This window comes from Impatiens glandulifera, chromosome 9 (genome assembly GCF_907164915.1).
Source record: "Impatiens glandulifera chromosome 9, dImpGla2.1, whole genome shotgun sequence".
NCBI lineage: Eukaryota > Viridiplantae > Streptophyta > Magnoliopsida > Ericales > Balsaminaceae > Impatiens > Impatiens glandulifera.
Window position 1 is genome coordinate 28,968,128 of NC_061870.1, and position 22,596 is coordinate 28,990,723.

Below are 22,596 nucleotides of genomic sequence, written 5' to 3' on the forward strand. Positions count from 1 at the left end.
GCAATGCAAAAACAACTAAACAAGTGATGTGTCGTTTCCATTTCTTCACAATACATTGTACAACGAATAATCATTAATGCACTAATTGTCCTATGGGTAAAATCTTGGGATTCTAAATTCCTTTCGAAAATCTCGTTTTTTTGGATGGAGTATTGTCAGTGTAATAACGGTCAACCTAAAATGAATCAATGTCTTGTCAATGTAAAATATCACGCGAAACGAGAATCATCACCATACACTCCACTAAAAACAACATTCATTTTCATGTAAGATGGCTTCTCTATCATTAAAATCTTCTCCTATCGAATTTTATATGCGAAATAATAATATTTTATTAAAATTTTGTTATTGACATAATGATTTCAGGTAAGTTTTGCTATAAATTGGTTATTCACTTGCTAAATAAATTATGTGGTTAGTGAATTGTTTTTTTAATTTTTCTAATATTTTTTAAATAATATAAATATATATATAATATTAAAAATAACAAAAATAATAATAATTTAGTTTAATTAATTAGATCTCTTATGGTTCATCGATCTCTTCGGTAAATTTTGAATTCAATTAATTTTAATCAGATTTACATTATCTATACATTTGTTTCATTACATTTTATTCTGTAATTGCTCATGGGAATTGCTATTCCAATGATTTTCTCAAACATGGAATTTGAATTAATTATATATCAATCATATAATTAGATTTATTCTCAGCCAAAGAAAAATATAATTCTTAAAACATAAAATTATATATAATTCCAAAAAAGGGTAATCTAAAACCTAGCCAAAAATATATTAACAAAGTCCAAACATCTATATATTACTTCTTTAATACTTTTGTCAAGCCCGATAAAAATTTAGAATAACAAATTTCTTTCAAATGTCCTTCCAATTTTGCCCCTATTTAAACTCTCATTTATAATTTTATACTATTGGTGCATGGAACTTAAATTAAATATATATATATCATTACCTGCATCGATGTAATAAATATTTGAATTTTAGACGATAAGAGGAATATTGGTGATGATGAAAGGCATGACGATGAGAGGTGCTCGAATTCTTTATATCACCAAGTTTTGACCTTTGGTTACTTCTTAATCAATCACTGACGTCCAACAAAACCTTGTCCAAGATAATAATAATAATAATAATATCACTAATTGCTAATTAATTTAATATGTCATATATCACGAAACTATATATTGATTAATTCAGGGCGAAGCCAGGATGAAAAATTACATTGGACTGATTCCAACTTGAATCTCAGATTTAACTTTTTATGCTCCGTTTTTTTTTCAATAAAATTTTCACATTTATTAGAAGATGGAGACTCGTCATGCTCTCTCAATGCACACGCTTGCAAAGTGAGTCACTGAGTGCTTTCAATAGTTGTTGTAAACCGTAATCTGTTATTTTGTTTTTTATCTAAAGACTATGCATTCAGTACTTTGTCAATATGACAAGGATATTCATTAGATTATCAAGATATTCAACTGCCCTATTATGTGGTGAAATATTACATCCTATATGCATAACAAAATAGCATCCATCCCCATCATTAACTCGCTTTCAATATTTGAATCCATCTATTGTAAATGTAGGTTTTGGGGGTTGCTTAGGTTCAAACAAGAAACATGGGAAACAAAAAGCAACATCTTTCAAAGAAGAGTATTCTAACCAAGTAAATTTCTTAAACCAATGACTTTGGAACCGTCGATTTTGATTTCCAAGTTTGGTCGGCGGGTACTCATTCTTAATAGGTTCATATGACCCCATCTTGATATAAGCTCGTCTAATTTCATTCCTTTGATTAAAATGATATTTCTATATTGGAATACGTAATGCTGGATCAAGTTTAAGAGAACTTACATCAACATCAGTTCTAGGAGATTTGTTAGGTTTTTGAGCAGGGATATCAAATTCTTTATTTAAATACCGAACCAAACCAATATAACTATTTTAACTTGTTTATTAATATTAATTTATATTTTCTTATAAAATTTTGAAATAATTTAAAATTAAGAAATATAAAACACTATTATTATTTTAATTTTTATATTTTACCCATATAAATAATTTGTATTATTAATTATATTAAAAAAAATAAAAAAAATAATGTATAATTATTATATAAATATAATTTTAAATAAATAATATTATTTATAATTTATGTATGAAACAGGGTTTGATCACCTAACCTCACATTTACAATTTAACATAACCAACTGGGCTAAGAGTCCCATGTCAAACACAAATATAAAATGTTTTATTTTAATATTTTAATTTAGGTGGGGCTGTAGCCCACCCTAACCCATGTGTGGCTCCGCCCCTGGATTAATCAATGAATAATTTTTATGAAATCAAAATATTCTATAAACAAAACCTCCTTAATATAATTCAACATTTGAAAAAATTAATATCCTTAATTATTGTTGATATGCTTTAGGGACATGTACCAATAATTCATATAAACTTTATTTATACAAAATAATATTTATTAAAAAGATGTCATTGTATCAATATCATGAGTTTGAGTCGTTAAAAATATTATCAGTGCAGTTATCTATATGAATTTAAGATGAATATATTATTTTAGTCGTTATCTATATGAATTTATGATTTTATCATGATCAGTCATTCTTGTAGTGACATGCCAATAATGATATGGTTATGTTTAATTCAACTTAATTAACACTATTATCTTCCTGCTTATAAATAAAACTATAGGGTTAAATGTCAAATGGAACCTAAAGTTTGATAAGATGTTGAAAATGAGACATGAACTTTGTATCAACCTAAAGTTTGGTAAGATGTTGAAAATGAGACATGAACTAATTTGTATCGCATCATAAAATAATTTGATTATTGTTAGTTATAAAAAAAAACACTTAAAACAGGACATAATTATTTATAAAATTAACCAAAGTTAACGGATTAATATAGCATGCATTGTAAGATTTAAAAATTTACATCATGTCTAAACAAAGAGGCTTTCATGTGTTATAATATTATTAAGTATTAGTTGAAGAAATTAAGGTGTGACGACCAGTCTTCCTCCAAATAATGTTATTTTTTATTTTACTTTTTTGTATTTTTAGTTTCTATCAAATGAATAATGTTCATTTATGTTACTATTCTAATATTGAGAACTTTCACTAACTCATTATCATTTACGGGTGAATCACTAAAATAACTCAAATGACAAGAATGGTTCCTAAGAAATAAAAAGGACATTTTTTATTCTCACTTAAAACGTCTTTAAATTGAAAGAGTGTTATAACTTGGTCATGTTAACCTTCTATATTTTTTTTTAAAAAAAAAATACACATTTACATCTGAATCATTAGTTTGAGCCTTGAGGTAGAGAAATCATATTTTTTTTATAATAAATAAAGATCCATCAACTTTTTATAAGTGTTCTTCCGCAGCCTTGTTTTGACTGATAAAGGATCATCTGTGTGAGATAATTGAGTATGTTTTTAAAAGCTAATAATTCATCAATATTATTATTATTATTTTTTTATAATTTTTGACATAAAAAACAAAATAAAATGTATGATTCTAGATAGGTTATTTAGGCTATTGTCTTATCTTAGTTTTTGAGGCTTTGGGCATAGCTTATAGAGCCATGTGACCCCGTTTTCCACTTTGCCATTTCATTTCACTTTTTTCCCATTTCATCCTTCATTTTTGTTTTATGTTAGATTTTTTTTTCTTATACAAAATGATATCAATATGAAGCTATAAAAACATTATATTTTTTAAAAGATAAATTAATATCATGTTATTGCGAAAATTGTACATATCACGGTACAACAAACAAATTAAACACTGGGATAGCACTACTTATTGGTCGGAGATCGATTGAAACTTGAAAGCATTAACCATGGTAAATACACTATGTTCTAATAACAATCATAATATTTGTTTTTTTCTATGATGACAATAATAATAATAATTAACAAATATTTCAGAAAAAACATGTGTTGTTCAGAATGGATCATCTATAAGTATAGTTTTTTCATGACTTTTGACTTTATTCTAACCACGTTTTCATGAAAGGTTCCTAATTTTAATGTATTGTTAATTTCAATTAATTTTCTCTACTTATTTAATTTGTTCACTAGTTACAAAATGTGTTTTATCATTATTATATATGTAAATTTTAATATAAATTTATGAGTAGTTGTTTTAATTTCAGGACCATTGTTAACTTTTTTTTTAGGATCATCAATGATGATGGTATCAGAATTGAAAGAAAAAAACATTTAATTTATAGTTGACAAAGGACTAATAACTAACTTAAGATTGTATATTTCCTTTTCAATATTTAAAAACACCGAATTGAAAATATTATGGTTAAAAAAAACTAGCACTATATTCCATTACCATTATCTTTTTAACTTTATTTATCCATTATAAATTTTAACATATGGGGCAATTTTGGCAGTCAAACCAAAATTAATATCTGGTCATCCAAAAATGCCTGAAAACATGGCCTAACTTTGTAACGTAGTTAATGTTTCTTCATTAATGATTAACTAGTCAACTTTTTCTTGCAAAAAAAATATATATTATTTTCAACATTAAGTACGCTTGGTTGGCTAGCTATAAAAAGAGAAAGAAAATAATGCTAAGAATAAATTTCTGTTAAGAAATAATAAGGAAGAAAAAACATTGCAAAATTTAAGATAATTAATTAAGGTTATATATACAGTTTAGATAGATGAAATATGAAATTTTAGAATTAAACTGCAATTCAATTAATATACATTTTCTTATAAAAAAAATAATTACAAACTATAGTAGTTTAAGTCTAATGAAAAAAATAATAAAAATAAAGTGATTTAAAGTGTCACCAAACACACCTGAATCACAACAAAGTTAATCATTTGAAAAATAACAATTAAAACATAAAACAAAATATTCACCGTTGAATAAGCATAAAAATTATCGTCAACAAACTAGGAGTCCTTAAAATAATGTGTTCACCAATCCTTCTGATTTTTCCAATGAGGCATCTCATATCGTAATAATAATAACGTTATGAAGTAAACGCATTTATCGTTCACGATCGTTAGCTAGATTTCTTTTAGCTAAATTATCTAATATATAGCCGAAATAGAGACCTCGTTTTAATCCAACCGAACTCGCGGTTTCAATCTAAATTTTCCAACAATCGACTACTGATTCAGAAATACCCACTAAATATCAATAATGTTCGAAAATATGCTCAAAATCATTGTCACTTTTTTGCAACGCAAAAGTAGTGTTGTGTCGTCTCTACCTCGTCCCAACACATTTAACAACGACTATGTACACATCTTTTCTATACATCCATTATCCGTAAAGATCACTCCTGCAAACCATTAAATTCATTTAATATGTTTTGGAAAGTGATATAATTCTTCTATATTTAGTTATAGTTATATTTTGAATTCATTATTAGTCAAAATTAGTATAGCTTTGAAAACAAATGTGGGCGTGCTAAATGTGATGAACTGAAACCCTAGAGCTATAAGATTGGGTAAACTTTGTTTATTATTGGTATATCTTTATTTATTTGTTAATTATTGTATTACTACTTAATTATTTTAGAAGCCTGTTTAATAAAATTAAACCTTTACTATAAGTGGACCCCTAAAATATATTGTCGTCATTAATGACGATAACATATCTATAGTCAACTTCAATCCTCTCTAATTCTTTTTTTAATTTATTTTTTATGTAATTAGATATATGATAATGTTACAGCTTTACACATGACATTACAGATGAGCCTAAAAAAACACGAACTCAGCACCTTTCTCAATTCTGTATATAAAGGCTCTTTCTCTCTGCGGAATTTTAATATTTATGACTTATTTTCTAAGCTAGTAACACCAGAACGGACCACATACACAAACTAAGAATCTAAAGGTTCCTCGATCTCATCATCTATAAATCTTTAATTATTCTTCTTCTTCTACGTACCATTACCAAGTACTTATCTTGAGCAGTATTAATTAGTATAAATACAGCCAGATGTTATTCAATTTATAGAACCGAACAAGTGAGAGAGATCCGATATATAATTATTAACTAGCAAGACCTGAGATGGGGGAAAAGTTAGCAACGGCGGCGGCGACAACGAAAAAGAATGGATCTATATGGTCCATTTTCATGCATGCCGACTTGGCCGATGTTTTTCTCATGATTTTTGGCTTCTTAGGTGCTGTCGGCGATGGTTTTTCCATGCCGGTTGTGTTGTTTGTAACGAGCAAGCTTATGAACAATATTGGTGGTACTGGTGTGGGATCGGACATCAACAGCCTATTCCTCAAGAACATCGACAAGGTATATATAGTCTATGATCATGATATTTTTTATTAAAATTGATTCAACCAATGCATTTTTTATTTAGAATCAGCACTCTGTTTCAGAATGCGATTGCTCTTTGTTATGTCGCTTGTGGGCAGTGGTTGGCATGCTTCTTGGGTGAGTCTTATTATATATATATATATATATGATTGTTACTTAGATTTTGAATGATTTGGTTTAATTAACGTTGTTAACTAATGAAAAAAATCAGAGGGGTATTGCTGGTCAAGAACAGCAGAAAGACAAGCCTCAAGAATGAGAGCTAGATATTTAAAGGCGGTTTTGAGACAAGACATTGGATACTTTGATTTGAATGTCACAAGTACTGCCGAGGTTGTTACTAGCGTTTCTAGCGACAGTCTTGTCATTCAAGACGTTATTAGTGAGAAGGTGAGTGAGATGATTACATTATATCATTCAAGATCGATCAATCATGCTAATTAATTTGTGGGTTATATGTTTTCTTCAATATAAAGGTGCCGGTGTTCTTAATGAACGTGGCTACATTCATTGGGTCATATGTAGCGGCGTTTCTGATGCTGTGGAGGTTGGCGATTGTTGGGTTTCCGTTTATCGTTGTTTTAGTGATCCCTGGTTTGATATATGGAAGGGCGTTGATGGGAATCGCAAGAAAAATGAGGGCGGAGTATAATAAGGCAAGTGTGATAGTGGAGCAGGGGATTTCTTCTATTAGAACGGTTTATTCTTTCGTTGGTGAGAATAAGACCATATCAGATTACTCTTTGGCTCTTGAAGGGACTGTCAAACTGGGTCTAAAACAGGGTCTGGCTAAGGGATTAGCCATTGGAAGTAATGGACTTGTTTTTGCGATTTGGGCGTTTATGTCTTATTATGGAAGTAGATTGGTCATGTACCACGGTGCACAAGGTGGCACCGTCTTTGCCGTCGGCGCAGCCATCGCCGTCGGAGGATTGTAAGTAATTAGTTAATTTAATCTTACTATTAGTATTAGCAGTAAGTAAATAATTAATCTGTTGATTATTCAGATCGTTGGGATCTGGTTTATCCAACCTGAAGTACTTCTCAGAAGCAACAGCAGCAGGAGAACGCATACTCGAGATGATAAAAAGGGTACCGACAATCGATTCCGACAATATGGAAGGTCAGATACTAGAAACCGTCGCCGGAGAATTAGAGTTCCGTCACGTGGAATTCGCGTATCCTTCCCGGCCAGAGTCGACCATTTTCCGGGACTTCAACCTGGTGATTCCGGCCGGACAGACGGTGGCGCTGGTGGGGGGAAGTGGGTCAGGGAAGTCGACTGCGATCGCGGTTCTGCAGCGATTCTATGACCCACTTGGTGGGGAAATTTTGTTAGATGGGGTGGCCATAAACAAACTGCAATTGAAATGGGTGAGATCACAAATGGGATTGGTGAGCCAAGAACCTGCATTATTTGCGACATCCATTATGGAAAACATACTTTTTGGTAAAGAAGATGCTGACATGGAAGAGGTTATTGCTGCTGCAAAAGCCTCAAACGCTCATAATTTCATATCTCAGTTACCTCAAGGTTATGACACACAGGTAATTAATTAATTAATTAATTATGCGTTCGGAATATGCTATGTGATATGTCTTGATTAAGTTAATTGTCATGACATAAAGAAGATTAAATAATAGAACAGAATAATTACAATAAATAATTACAACATTCAACTAATGTTGGAACATCCTCCTAACAAGTCAATAAATAGTACCTCCTCCACATAAATCTCCTTCCCCATTTGTTTAGAAGTGGCATGGATATGCTCGTGTCACTATCATTTCTTTCTAATTAAAGCATATATTATTCTTAATAATACAACTAACTATTTATCATATATATAGTTGACTTAATAAATATAAGATGAATTATTACTATTATTGAACGAGTTCAATTTGAATTAGGTGGGTGAAATGGGAGTGCAAATGTCTGGAGGACAGAAACAAAGGATTGCGATTGCTCGTGCTATAATAAAATCCCCGAGGATACTTCTCCTTGACGAGGCCACCAGCGCTCTGGATTCCGAGTCAGAACGGGTTGTTCAAGAGGCACTAGACCAGGCCGCGGTTGGTCGAACCACCATCATAATCGCTCATCGCCTTTCCACCATCCGCCATGCAGATCTCATCGCAGTTGTTCAGAATGGTCAGGTCATGGAGTCCGGGTCTCACGATGACCTTATCCTTAATGAAACCGGCCTTTACTCGTCTCTTATCCGCCTCCAGCAAACACAAACCAACCATTATGATGAGAATGATCACGCTACATCTTCAATGATGGACAAATTCGACCTTAGCAATACCAGCAGCCGTAGAAATTCCGGAGTTGTCAGCCGATCAAGCTCGGCTAACTCGGCAGCAACCAAAACCCAAAATCTAGATCTTGGAACTGACGTTAGAACTAAATCTGACATTACAGATCAACCTCTTCAAGTTCCGTCCTTTAAGAGGTTGTTGGCATTGAACATGCCAGAGTGGAAACAGGCGCTTGTCGGATCCATCAGCGCAGTTATATTCGGAGCCGTGCAACCAATTTACGCCTTTGCAATGGGATCCATGATATCGGTTTTCTTCTTACCCGAACACAGCCAGATTAAAGAGAAAACACGGATATACGCTTTATGCTTCTTGGGTTTAGCCGTTTTATCAATGGTTATCAACATTTGCCAACATTACAGTTTTGCCTACATGGGAGAATACCTAACCAAGAGGATTAGAGAAAGAATGCTAACCAAGATACTAACGTTTGAGGTTGGTTGGTTCGACAGGGACGAGAATTCTAGCGGTGCTATTTGCTCCCGCCTAGCCAAAGATGCTAACGTTGTGAAGTCTTTAGTCGGAGACAGAATGGCACTTGTTATCCAAACACTCTCAGCCGTGACCGTTGCATGCACCATGGGTCTTGTCATTGCATGGAGGCTAGCTATAGTCATGATCGCAGTTCAACCGATCATCATATGTTGTTTCTATTTCAAACGTGTCCTTTTAAAGAACATGTCCAAGCAAGCCATCAAAGCCCAAGATGAAAGTAGCAAGCTTGCGGCTGAGGCAGTGTCTAATCTAAGGACCATCACTTCTTTCTCGTCCCAGGCTCGTATTCTTCGTATGCTCGAGAAAGCCCAAGATGGACCTCGACGTGAGAGTGTCCGACAATCATGGTTTGCCGGAATTGGTCTCGGATCCTCAAACGGGCTTATGTCATTAACATGGGCTATGGATTTCTGGTACGGAGGTAAGCTGATAAATCAAGGATATATCGGTTCCAAGGCATTGTTTGAGACATTTATGATATTGGTTAGCACGGGTCGTGTCATTGCGGATGCAGGGACCATGACCAATGATTTAGCAAAAGGGTCTGATTCAATTGGTTCTGTTTACGCGGTTTTGGATCGTTTTACTAGAATTGAACCTGAAGATCCAGAAGGGTCGAAGCCTAAGAATATAACAGGGTTAGTTGAGATACGCGATGTTGACTTCGCATACCCAGCTAGACCTGATGTCATGATCTTCAATGGTTTCTCAATCAGAATAGAAGCAGGGAAATCAACGGCTCTCGTAGGACAAAGTGGGTCCGGAAAATCAACTATCATAGGACTCATCGAAAGATTTTATGACCCACTTAAGGGTACTATCAAAATTGACGGCCGTGATTTGAAATCATATAACCTCAGATCATTAAGAAAGAACATTGCACTTGTTAGTCAAGAACCGACTTTATTTTCCGGCACCGTTCGCGAGAATATAGCATACGGAGCGTCGGATAAAGTTGATGAAACTGAGATCATCGAGGCGGCAAGAGTAGCCAACGCTCATGATTTCATCGCGGGATTGAAAGACGGGTACGATACATGGTGCGGTGACAGAGGATTGCAACTCTCGGGTGGGCAAAAACAACGGATTGCTATTGCCCGAGCCGTATTGAAAAACCCGACTATTCTTTTGCTTGATGAGGCGACGAGTGCGCTCGATAGTCAATCGGAGAAAATTGTTCAAGACGCGCTTGAGCGCGTGATGGTTGGAAGGACCAGTGTCGTGGTGGCTCATAGACTTAGTACGATTCAAAACTGTGATACGATTGCCGTGCTGGACAAGGGAAAGATTGTTGAGAGAGGGACCCACTCGTCCTTGCTGGCAACTGGTCCCACTGGTGTTTATTACTCTTTGGTCAGCCTTCAGACTAAGCCCAGTACATTTGTACAAGCCCAATCCTTTAAATAATTGGTCTTCTTCTTTTACTTACTACTTATGGGCTGACTAGAGTTCTATTTCTGTTTTATGAATTAAAACTGTAAGGTGAATGATCAGAATGATCTAATATTAATATAATTTTATTTTCCTATGTTGAGATATGTTTTTAAAATATATTTATTTTTGAAAAAGGTTAACTTTTTATTAAAAATAGCACAATATGTGTTTTAATAAAATAAAAAAATCACAAAAAAATTTTAAATGTCAATAAGATCGAAAAATTATCATCTCGTAGAAGCCCTCTTTTTCGAATTGAAGCAAAAGCGTGTAACATAAATCATTTAAACGCTTGTATCCATAGTTTTCCCTTTGAAAATTCTTATATTTTTTGTTTTCCAGATTGTCTACCACATGACGAGGGAAATTAGTTTTTTGTCCACGATTTTATTGTTAGAACTCAATTCAATTCATTTGACTTAGAAGTCAACAATTTTTAGTGGTGTATCACATTAAAATTTAAGGATGTTCTGCAGAAGAGTACACATGCTCTTGACAATTTCACAATGAAAAAAAATGTGATCAATGAATTCTTCACTCTTCAAAAAAATGTTGCATCTGCTAGCAAGATAAAATTCTTTATTTTTCAGTTTGTTAGATGTCACGACTCATCCATTGATATTTCCCAACCAAAAAACGAGATTTTTTATGATTTTTTTTATGTCTACGCTTCTTTCCAAAGAAACCGGGATGAAATTCTTTGGAGAGACACATAATATATGTAGTTAGTTTTAAAATTGGGAGAGTCAGATAGAGAAAACTTATCGTCAATCTCTAGATCAATCAAAACGTTGGTAAGAACATCTATGAGGAGATCTCGTCTCCTCTTCTCTTCGATGGAAAGTCATATATTTAAAGGAATTCTCCAAACAATTTGATTAGATATGAGATGAAAACAGTCTGCCACTTTAGCCTCATTTTTACAATAGATCTTAAAAATATCTCAATAAGAGTTTGACAATTTTCTACTAGAATGACACGGATCATTCCAAAATTTGATTTTCTTACTATTACCAACCGTAAAAATGAGAATGGGGTGGAGCTTCTCCCATGTTTTAGATATACGACAAATAGACTTCTACCTAGGGTTGTAAACGAATCGAATCGAAGCGAATATTACTGTATTCGATTCGTATTCGTGAAACTATTCGAATATTCGTATTCGTATTCGAAATTTTTTCGAATAATTAATGTGATTCGTATTCGATTTGAAATTGATATTCGTATTATTCGATCCGATTCGAGTATTCGATTCGATTTTTTTTATAACATATTTTATACAATATGTACTATGGTTTTAGAATAAATAATATTTATAAATTTAAAATTAATAAAACGGTATATATATATATAATCGAATATTTAATCGAATATTAACGAATACCGAATCGAATATCTTGATTTTGTATTCGTATTCGTTTATTAGTCGAATCGAATCGAATATTTTTATTCGAATTCGAATCACAAAATTACGAATACAAATATCAAAATTCGAATATGAATACCGAATCGAATCAAAAGTATTTGATTCATTTACAACCCTACTTCTACCCATAAATTTTCTCTCAGAAAAACGCATTCATTCGTTATCTCAAAGTCTTGATGGATATTACTTTCTTCCATAGACTTAGTTTTCGTTGAAAAATTTCTAAACACATCTACAGAATTTAAAAAAATATATTTATTGTTTATAAAATATAATTATTTATTAAATTAAAATTATATTTTTTTATGTTTTTCTAAGACTTGAGGGCCTCTTTTAAAGCAACCTATTATATTTATTTTTGAATAGGCCTTAATTTTCAGGCCCGGTCTGGAAGTGTTACTTGATGTGCAAGTGGGCCTATTATGGCCTTTGAAAATAAAGACAAAAAAAAAGGACAGGTAGGAGAATAAGTAATGGATATTAGAAAGTAACAATTGGGGGAGAAAGTCTTCCATATATCACATTATTAACGCAGTTTCCAATTACTTTCTCTCTCTAATTTTAACCCTTTTTTTTCAATACTTGTATGTAACGTTTTTGCGACAATTGAAAGAAAAACCAGGTAAGAATGGAGTAAGAACAGCAAGAGAAAGTTTATCAATTTAATTGAAATTAGGGTGATAGATCTGCTCTTTGGTTTACGTGTTCTTCCATACTGAAAGAGCTTCATTTTCATCTCAATATAATTCACGGAGCAAGTTAACTGGTAAGTGAACTTGATTATGCATATAATCCTTGTCAATTTTGTTACCTGCTTGGTGCTACTGACGTATCCTATTTCTTGCTTCATTTTCCGTAGGAATGAAACGATTACGAGACGACGTTCATCTAAACTCGCAATTTAAGCGGCCGTTTACTTCTTCTCGTGGAGAATCGTAAGCTGTCTTCTCTTTATGTATATATATATGTGTATGAATGATATCACGTATATCTCTCTATATGTCTTTAATTGTTAAGGATTTAACGTATCTCTGCTTGGTATGGATGATTTACTCATCATGCAATTGATATAGGTTGGATGATCCTCACTTCTGCGATAGGGGTTTTCTAGGGTTCACAGTTGGGTCTGTGTATCGGAAATCTTGTTTGTTTTCTTGATTCAACTGGTTTATATGGCATAGATATTGTACAACAGTGGTTTGGAGACAGAATTAGGTGCTGGAATTTGATAGAAAATCATAACCTATCTTGAGATGGAAAAGTTAGTATTTTGGGGGTGAAAGAAGGGCTTTTGCTTGTAGATGTTTTAGGGCAAAAAATTATGTATGAATTATGTTCATGCGCGAGGATTGTTATACTAGACTTTTGGAACAGTGGTTACATGCAGTATTTAGTCTAATAGGAGTTTGAATTTAACCACCTGCTGATCAAATGGTGTATACAATTCTTAGATAAATAATTCTTCTGTTGGTGTAGCTATGGACCGCCTCAGGTTCCTGGTGTTACTGCTGGCGGTGGAGGAAGTGTAATAAGTGGAGGTGGTGGAGATGCACAGAAGCTGACGACAAATGATGCTTTAACTTATCTGAAAGAAGTTAAAGAAATGTTTCAGGATCGGAGAGAAAAATACGACAATTTTCTTGATGTCATGAAAGATTTCAAGGCTCAAAGGTTGGAATTTTCTATGTTTTACTGTACTCATGCATATTTTAATGTCAGTAGATTCATTTTCTGACAATTTCTTGCGCAGAATCGACACTACTGGTGTCATATCGAGGGTGAAGGAGCTGTTCAAGGGGCACAACAATCTAATCTTTGGGTTCAACACTTTCCTACCCAAAGGTTATGAGATCACTGTTATTGAAGAGGAAGAGGCTCCTCCAAAAAGAACCGTTGAGTTTGAAGAAGCTATAAGTTTTGTGAACAAGATAAAGGTTCGCTGATTTTTTATTTTTTCTTCAAAATATTCATCCTGTTTTGGCTCTTCGGGATTATAATGACTTTAAACCTGACTTCCATCATCAGAAACGCTTCCTAGATGATGATCATATCTATAAATCATTTCTGGACATCTTGAATATGTATAGGAAGGAACACAAAGGCATCAGCGAGGTCTATCAAGAGGTAAAAGAATTAATTTCTATATCCTTCTTTAGTGACCTATCTAATGACCTGATGCTTTGTAAGAGTCGTTCAAATAAATGTCTTGTAACTCAAGATCATATCATTCTACTGTGCAGGTCGCAACTCTTTTTGCAGATCAACATGATTTGCTTGAGGAGTTCACTAGATTTTTACCTGATACTTCAGCTAGAACTTCAGTATCCCATGTTACTTTTGGACGACCTTCTTTTCATCGTTATGATGAACGTAGCTCTGCTATTATAGCGCCACACCATGCTCTAATTGATAAGGTAGATCCCGTCCTTGTTAAAGTCTTAAATTACATAATGGCAATTAGATGATTATTCTCATTGTTTTTGGTTTTATTATTCTATAGCAACGTCGGAGGGATAGGATTAATTCTCACACTGATCAAGACCCAAGTGTTGAGCGCATTGATTATGATGACGATAAATCAATGGTACAAATGCAAAAGGATCCAAAGAAGCGAGTCGAAAAGGAGAGCAAGGAGAGAAGGAACCGTGAACAGGATTTTAGAGAACCTGAGCATGACATCAATAGGGAGTTCAGCATGCAACGGCTACATGAAAAAAGGAAGTCTACTAGGACGGTTGAAGACTTCGGTGCAAGTTCCATCATGGCTTCTTGTGATGATAAACATGCCTTAAGAAGTGAGCAGCTTAGAATTACATTTATCTTCTCATGGCTCCAGTTTGTCCTTTTATGTATTAATTAACATTTGGTTAACATCATTCAATGCAGGAATGTACAAAGAAGAGTTCATTTTCTGTGACAAAGTGAAGGAAAGGTTGGGTAGTTCAGATGATTACCAAGCCTTCTTGAAGTGTCTTCATATTTATAGCACTGAAATAATTACTAGAAAGGAACTGCAGAGTTTGGTATGTGCTCCTATTCAACTATTTTATTCTAGCTGTTTTTGGAATTTGTAGCATGTATGTTAATTCAACTGCTTTTGGAAACACGTTTCTGGGTTGGTCGCACTTCTTAGCCTTTTTCCAGTTGGATCCTCATTTAAAATGTATGCTGACGTGTGAGTTGCAAAGTACTCCATGCGGAAGATTAGCCTGAGTTGCAAACTTGGACATAATACCTTTTGTTTTCTTTCTATATGACAGGATGTATTCTTGGACTTTTGGCCTTTTTTATGGTTCCTATTAGTGAGAAGTTGAAGTTCCATTTCATAAATTGCTAATTGGCAGTCAAATTATGGTGTGTTGACCTGGATCTCACTCTGAGGCCAGTGAAAGGTTAACCACCCCATAAGAGCTTACAGACATGACTACTTGCTTTTAATTGAAACGTATAACCAAAATTAGTGTCTGCTTGCTAAAGGTTAAATGAAGTCCATTCACTCGTTTCAGGTATCAGATTTACTTGGAAAATATCCAGACCTTATGGCTGGATTCAATGAATTCTTGGAACACTGTGAAAATATAGGTAACTTCTGAAGCAGCTTCAATATCTTCACTTTAGAAAGATTGTTGCAAGTTAATTAAAGTCATCCCTAATCTCTCTTTCATCTGCAGATGGATTTCTTGCAGGTGTTATGAAAAAAAGTAAGTAGGCATGCCTTTTCCTTTACCCATCTTTATGCAAGCAACATATTTTGTTTATTGCCCTTAACCACAGTAGTCAAATATTTAAGCCATTTCCAGGTTTTGTCAATCTAGCTTTTGGTTTTCCTTTCACAGGGCTGTCCATTTACTGTGCCAGTCTCTTGATTTTACATGGAATTCATATTATGTTTTTCATAAAGAACACTTGATTATTGTTTATGTCAGAATCTGTATGGAATGATGGAAATTCGACCAAGCCTGTTAAGATAGAGGACAAGGATAAGGACCAGAAGCATGAAATAATAGAGCTAAAGGAGAAGGAGAGACACAAGGAGAAATACTTGGGCAAGTCCATACAAGAACTTGACCTATCTAACTGTCAACGATGCACTCCTAGCTATCGGCTTCTACCAGATGATGTATGATATTTCAATCAGTTGTTTCTTTCTCTCCCTTGCTGCTTCTTTCCAATTATGTGGATATTGTAGCTTATGTGCTGATAACAAAATAAATTTATGCAGTATCCGATATCTTTAGCAAGCCAAAAATCAGAACTTGGTGCACAAGTGTTAAATGACCATTGGGTCTCTGTAACATCAGGGAGTGAAGACTACTCATTTAAGCACATGCGCAGGAATCAGTATGAAGAAAGCCTATTCAGATGTGAGGATGACAGGTAAGGATCAGTCCATGATAACATTGATAATTTTGGTCCAAATTCCGTTCTGAACCTTAGATATCGATTCTGGTCATTGTTATTTTTGGTCTGTTTGTTATACTATTCCTGTGACTAGTCAGTTATGAAGATTCAAAATAAGTTTATATTGTCTTGATTCTTCATTTTTTTCAATGATAAATACTTGCAATCTACAGGTGCCTTTTGGTATTGTTTACTGCCTTAGATAACTTTTTAATCTATCCATGAACTTTCAGATTTGAGTTGGATATGTTGCTGGAATCAGTGAGCTCAGCTTCTAAGCGAGCAGAAGAACTATTGGATGGCCTTAATGACAATAGTATTAGCTTAGAGGGTCCAATCCATGTTGAAGACTATTTTACAGGTTGGTTTAGTAGAATCTCTTTTTGCACTGCTAACACACATACATATATAAATGTTTTTCTCTCAAAACTCTTGAGATTGAATTTCTTACACCACTAGTCATTCCCCTCTCCCCTTCTTTCTCTCTTTTTTTTTCTCTGACGAGTCTAAATTTCTATTGCTTTCTACAAGTCCTCAATTTAAGGAGTATTGAACGCCTTTATGGTGACCACGGTCTGGATGTTATGGAGATTTTAAAGAAGAACCCTTCTGTTGCACTACCTGTTATATTAACTCGCCTAAAGCAGAAGCAAGAAGAGTGGTCGAAGGGTCGCAATGATTTCAACAAGGTTTGGGCTGATATTTATGCAAAGAACCACTATAAGTCACTTGATCACCGTAGCTTCTACTTCAAGCAGCAAGATTCAAAGAACTTGAGCACAAAAAGTGAGTATGACAAGCTTGAACTCAAATGCACTATGTTTCTTTGTTCTTGGTAATTGGATCCTTTAGTTTTATCCTCATAGAGTAAGAGATGGTAGATCACTACATGAATTGATAGTGGTTAAGTGGAATCCAACTCTTATATAAGCAAAATGTGCAAGTTAAAAGCATATTTATTTTCATTTATGCTGTTGAGATTCAATTATCAGAATTTATGTTTCAATGACAGCCTTTGTTGCTGAAATCAAAGAAATTAAAGAGAAGACACAAAGAGTTGATGATGTGGTTCTATCTATTTCTGCTGGAAGTAGACATCTTATCATCCCGAATCTTGAATACGAATATGCCGATGCTGACATTCACGAGGACTTGTATAAACTGGTAAAATACTCATGTGAAGAAGTTTGCTCAACAAAAGAGCAGTTGAGTAAAGTTATGAATCTTTGGACTAGCTTCTTGGAGCCAATGCTGGGTGTCTCCTCACGGTCACATGGAATGGTGGAGGGTGGCGCTGAAGATGGTGGTACAGCTAGGCATCTTTCTGTGAGAACTGGTAAATCAGTTGCAGGTGATAACAACGAGACTTCAGTTGCAGGTGATAACAACGAGACTTCAGTTGCAGAAGCTTCATTGCTGAACTCCAAGCAATCAAAGCCCATCAGCAATGAATCTGATTGCAACTTGCCATTGCCAGCACCATCATGCAAAACAAATACAGAAAATGGGGTTGTCCTAAGCAATCAAGAGGGTTATGTTGAAAAAGGGAAGAATAATATCTCGGGTAAATTAGAAGAGCTTGTTGTTACAGCAAGTTCGATTGAGCATTTGACAAATTCAAATACTGCATTAGCTTTTGGAGCTGACAATAAGTGTGACATAACTAGTACTGATATGGTGTCAGGTTGGTGTTTAGCTCAAGGATTTCTTTTATTTATTTATTTTGCTAAATTGCTCTAGGATTTATATCTAAATATATTATTATCATATAATATGACTCAGTCAACATGGTTTTCCATCTTCATTGCCCAGGAGGAACTCCTTTACCCAGTGAATCTATTGTTGAGGACAACCAAGGAAAATCAGATGTTAATGAGGTACCTCCACTGGATCTATTGTAGAATCTTATTGTATGTTGTTATTTTCTTTCAAATTTCTATCCGGAGTCTACTCTTGGGTTAACTAGTTATAATTGCTCTTCCTTTTCATTTTTCAGGATGGCAATCGACTTAGAGCAGATACATTGGAGAATGGGGAGTGCAATAAAGTCAACGGATATCAGAAGGAATCTGTTGAGTGTTCTAAAATTGAGAAAGAAGAGGGGGAGCTGTCACCAAATGATGATTTTGAGGAGGATAATTTTGTCTACGGAAATGGTGATGAGACGTGTTGCCAGAGCGCTGGTGTGGAAAATGATGTAGATGCAGATGAAGATGACAGTGAAAATGTTTCTGAGGGTGATGATGTTTCAGGCAGCGAATCCGCCGCTGATGAGTGTTCACAGGAGGGGCATGAAGAAGGAGGGGAGCATGATGCCAAGGTTGAGAGCGAAGGTGAGGCTGAGGGAGCACCTGATGTTCACTTTGGTGGGGCAGATGGAATTTCACAGTCTATGACAGATAATCTTTTGCGGACTGTGAAGCCATTAGCAAAGCATGTTGTCTTGACGGTACCTGACAAAGAAAAGAAGGAATCCTGGGTTTTCTTTGGAAATGACACTTTTTATGCGCTTTTTAGGCTTCATCAGGTGTGAATCCTCCCAAGTCTCTTTCCTTTTGTATGCCAAGTGTTCTTTTTATTGCAATTGAGTTTTCTTAAAATTTTATGCTGCTTGTTCACATGCCAGATATTGTATGAAAGATTACAATCAGCCAAGTTGAATTCAGCAGCTGCTGAAGCTAAGTGGAAGATTAGCTCAAAGGATGTTAGCCCACCAGATATCTATGGCAGGTAGTTTGGGATAGCATCATTATTCACATGATGGAGATTAATGTTATGTATGATTAACCTTTATGCCACTAACGATTGGGTGCAGATTTATGAGTGCCTTACATAATTTGCTTGATGGATCTGCTGACAATGCTAAGTTCGAGGATGATTGCCGATCTATTATTGGGAATCAATCTTATGAACTTTTTACCATGGATAAATTGATATATAAGCTGGTGAAACAGGTAATTCTATTTAATTGTTCCTTACACTTTTGAAGCAATATCTTGAATTGCCTTTTTCCTTTTTGCTGTAGCTGCAAATGGCTGCAACTGATGAAACCGATATCAAGCTTCTCGAGTTGCATGAGTATGAAAAATGTAGGATGGGTGGGCGTTATGTTGATTCGGTATACTATGACAATGTACATGTTATTCTTCATGATGAGAATATATACCGGTTTGAAAGTGTAAGTCTCCATTTATTTTAAGATCTTATTGTTGTGATTGTACATGACGATGACGTACTTGCTTACTTGTGCAGTGTCATTTATCAACAACACCAACGCGTCTATCAATTCAGTTGATGGATGATGAAAGTGACAAGGCAGATGTAGTTGCTGTGTCTGTGGATCCTATTTTTTCCAATTATCTGCACAAAAAATTTCTGTCAGTCTCTTCTTCTTCTTCCAAAAAGGAACCAACAGGCATCTATCTCCAAAGGTAAAATGATTGTTTCTTCAAGTGGGTGGTTCCATTAGATGATTAATATGAATGTGGGGTGGTATGAAGAAGTCAAATTACTTATTGTTGTTGCAGAAATAAGCGCAAAAATGAACATGTGAATGAATCTTCTTCAGACGTGGATGGTGGTGTTCGTGTTCTGAATGGTTTGGAGTGTAAAATGGCTTGCAACTCATCCAAGGTAACTTAGATACATCTTTTCATCCTCATCCTTCCATGTAGGGTATAATAATATTGTTTTTTTTTATGGCAGATCTCTTATGTCCTGGACACAGAAGATTTCTTCATCAGGCCAAAAAGGCGAAAAGATTTGGCAACAAGTGAGCGGTATTCTTCCCAGGATCAGCAGAGAGTAAACAACTTTCAGAAGTTTTTATCCGCCTTGACAACACAACACATTTCTGAAAGGTAGATACTTTCGCTTATTGAGATTGTTCAAGTAACACAGACTGTATTATTATTATTAACACATCTTGTTTTTTCACAGGCAAGATTGAGTTGATGGTGCTGTGAAGGAAGGAGGCACAAAGGGGGTATTGGAAGTGATTTGGTGCTGTATGTAAATAATAAATTAAATAGCTTCATGTTGGTTCTTCAGAGATTAATTATAGTACTTACTTAACAGATTATTGTAGAATAGTGGGTGTTATTTTCTCTATATTTATTAATCTGTAATGATTGTACTAACTAGAAGTATAATTTGTAATTTGTTGTTGAAAAACTAAACCTTTTTGTTATTCAAACTCATCTAACTTTGGGGTTATTTAGTGAAAAACAATGCATTTTAAGTATATTTTAAAATTAGTTAAACTTGTATGAGATTTTAGTTTTATGATCTTAGGATTTTATAATTTTAGGAGTTTATAAATTATTTTAATTTTATATAATTGAAGTAAATTTATAGTCATATTCAAAAAAAAATTATTAACTTATTTAAATAAATTCATTTATTTAATTTGTAATTTTAAATTTATTATATTTAATTATATATGTAAGTAATAATATATAACTATTTTTTTAATGATTTAATATATATTAAAAAATAATAAAAATTATGAGCATAATGAACCCAACAAGTTATAATTAATAAATGAATTCTCGATCTTTACTAATGAAAAGTTAAAAGGATAATTGATTCATGAATTTATAAGTGAAAATTTTAAATTATTTGAAAATTATTAAATAATTACTGGTTGAATTAGATCAATGATATTAGTCAAAAGTCAATCTTAAAAAAAAAAAAAAAACTTCCTTCCATTTGCTTCCATTTCAGGTCAATATAAAATTTGCACAAAAAATCAACTTATAAAAAAACAATAAAAATGGTTAACATTAATTAATAAGTTCAACTATTATTTAGGTTATGACTTGTGACGTTTTTATAATGCGAGACTTCGAACTTGTATTTTTTGAAAGTTCGAATTTCACATTTTTAATTATAATATTTTTTTTTTTTGAAACACTAACTTCAACATGAATTTTTTTATTTTTTAAATCAGGAAAACTTTCACGCTCAAAGTGAGTAAAAGCTGGCGAAAGTTTGATTATTAAAATTAGTTATTTATATTAAGAAAATGGGTGAATTTGAAACCTAAAATAGGAAATTGAGCTTAATTAATATCATCTTCTTATTCATACTGCATGCAACTGCCCTCTGTTTTGTCATCTATCTATATACGGTATATATTTACATATTATTTTTACCTGTAGGGTGGTTGAATATGATGATATTTACTTTAATTTAATGTTTTTGTTGTCATAAATTATTTTTTCATCTACCCTCTTATATCACATTATTAAAAAAAATATATATAAAACTATATCAGAAAAATAAAAGTAAATCTTGTTTATAAAGTCATGATCTAAATTACATATAAAACCTAATTCACCATTAAATTAATTTTCTCAATAATACATATATTTTAAATAATAATTAGCTTGGGTATATATATGTATAAAATTATAAATGAAATACAAATTTTCAAATAAATGGTGTACGTAGTAGCTTCCAAATGCCAGTTGGACGTGGAATAGGTAAAAGGAAGTCGACAAATACACAGACAGAGTTTCCTCGAACATAACAAATCTTTTTTCATAATAATAAGAATATATGTCAGATTTTAATTAATATAACAAACCTAACACTTTGTCGTCATTTCTCTCCTCAATAAAAAAAACATTATAATATTCATTCAACCCATCAACTCTTCTAAAACTTCGTCTATTCTACTAAAAGAAATATTTATAGAATTTTTAAAATATGCTTTTGACATTATTGTCTACATGACCATTTAAAAATAACTTAGGATATAAGATTTGAGTTTGAAAAACATTTATAAATATTATTTTGTTCATACTTGAATTACTTAGAATTTTAGTTTATTTAAATAACTTTATTTATTAAATATTTAAAAAAAAAGTGTTTTTTAAGTAAAAAGATATATAAAAAAATAATTATTTTAAAAAATAAATAATATAATTAATGAGAAGATAAGTAAAGAAATAAAAAAATTATTTATTTAAAGGTGGATTTGATTCTGACTTATCTATAATTTATTCTCATGTATATATGTTGCCTTATTTGGATAATTAACTCTTGATAAATTTGATTCAGTTTATACAATTCATTTTATTTATAATTACTATATACTATATATATAATGTTATATATATTTCAATATTAATCACTTTACCTTTTTTTAAT

At 33.0% G+C, this 22,596-nt stretch overlaps 2 protein-coding genes across 2 annotated transcripts; both read left to right on the forward strand.

Annotated features, from left to right (window-relative positions):
- Window positions 1–5,840: 5,840 nt before the first annotated feature.
- Window positions 5,841–10,658, forward strand: LOC124914652 (ABC transporter B family member 15-like). The gene is made up of 6 exons (XM_047455238.1): window positions 5,841–6,338; window positions 6,425–6,479; window positions 6,574–6,752; window positions 6,839–7,296; window positions 7,370–7,910; window positions 8,274–10,658. The coding sequence occupies exons 1-6, from the start codon at window positions 6,099–6,101 to the stop codon at window positions 10,584–10,586; spliced, it is 3,786 nt and encodes a 1,261-aa protein (XP_047311194.1). The 5' UTR covers window positions 5,841–6,098; the 3' UTR covers window positions 10,587–10,658.
- A 1,943-nt stretch (window positions 10,659–12,601) lies between these two features.
- Window positions 12,602–20,631, forward strand: LOC124915401 (paired amphipathic helix protein Sin3-like 2). The gene is made up of 24 exons (XM_047456108.1): window positions 12,602–12,805; window positions 12,899–12,974; window positions 13,516–13,710; window positions 13,790–13,973; window positions 14,065–14,163; window positions 14,280–14,453; window positions 14,540–14,834; window positions 14,926–15,062; window positions 15,546–15,621; window positions 15,711–15,740; window positions 15,966–16,159; window positions 16,262–16,416; window positions 16,674–16,801; window positions 16,972–17,226; window positions 17,453–18,124; window positions 18,253–18,317; window positions 18,437–18,967; window positions 19,067–19,170; window positions 19,256–19,394; window positions 19,466–19,618; window positions 19,693–19,871; window positions 19,968–20,073; window positions 20,146–20,300; window positions 20,380–20,631. Exons 2-24 carry the CDS (start codon window positions 12,901–12,903, stop codon window positions 20,387–20,389), a joined length of 4,110 nt encoding a protein of 1,369 aa, XP_047312064.1. The 5' UTR covers window positions 12,602–12,805; window positions 12,899–12,900; the 3' UTR covers window positions 20,390–20,631.
- Window positions 20,632–22,596: the final 1,965 nt, after the last annotated feature.

What these genes read in the sequence shown, in the direction of transcription:
- LOC124914652 (XM_047455238.1), top strand. Translation starts at nt 6,099, where the DNA reads ATGGGGGAAAAGTTAGCAACGGCGGCGGCGACAACGAAAAAGAATGGA. An exon ending in AAGACGTTATTAGTGAGAAG is followed by an intron (nt 6,753 to 6,838) that starts GTGAGTGAGATG and finishes TTCAATATAAAG; the next exon opens with GTGCCGGTGTTCTTAATGAA. An exon ending in GCCATCGCCGTCGGAGGATT is followed by an intron (nt 7,297 to 7,369) that starts GTAAGTAATTAG and finishes TTGATTATTCAG; the next exon opens with ATCGTTGGGATCTGGTTTAT.
- LOC124915401 (XM_047456108.1), top strand. Translation starts at nt 12,901, where the DNA reads ATGAAACGATTACGAGACGACGTTCATCTAAACTCGCAATTTAAGCGG. An exon ending in ACTTCTTCTCGTGGAGAATC is followed by an intron (nt 12,975 to 13,515) that starts GTAAGCTGTCTT and finishes CTGTTGGTGTAG; the next exon opens with CTATGGACCGCCTCAGGTTC. An exon ending in ATATATACCGGTTTGAAAGT is followed by an intron (nt 19,619 to 19,692) that starts GTAAGTCTCCAT and finishes TTACTTGTGCAG; the next exon opens with TGTCATTTATCAACAACACC.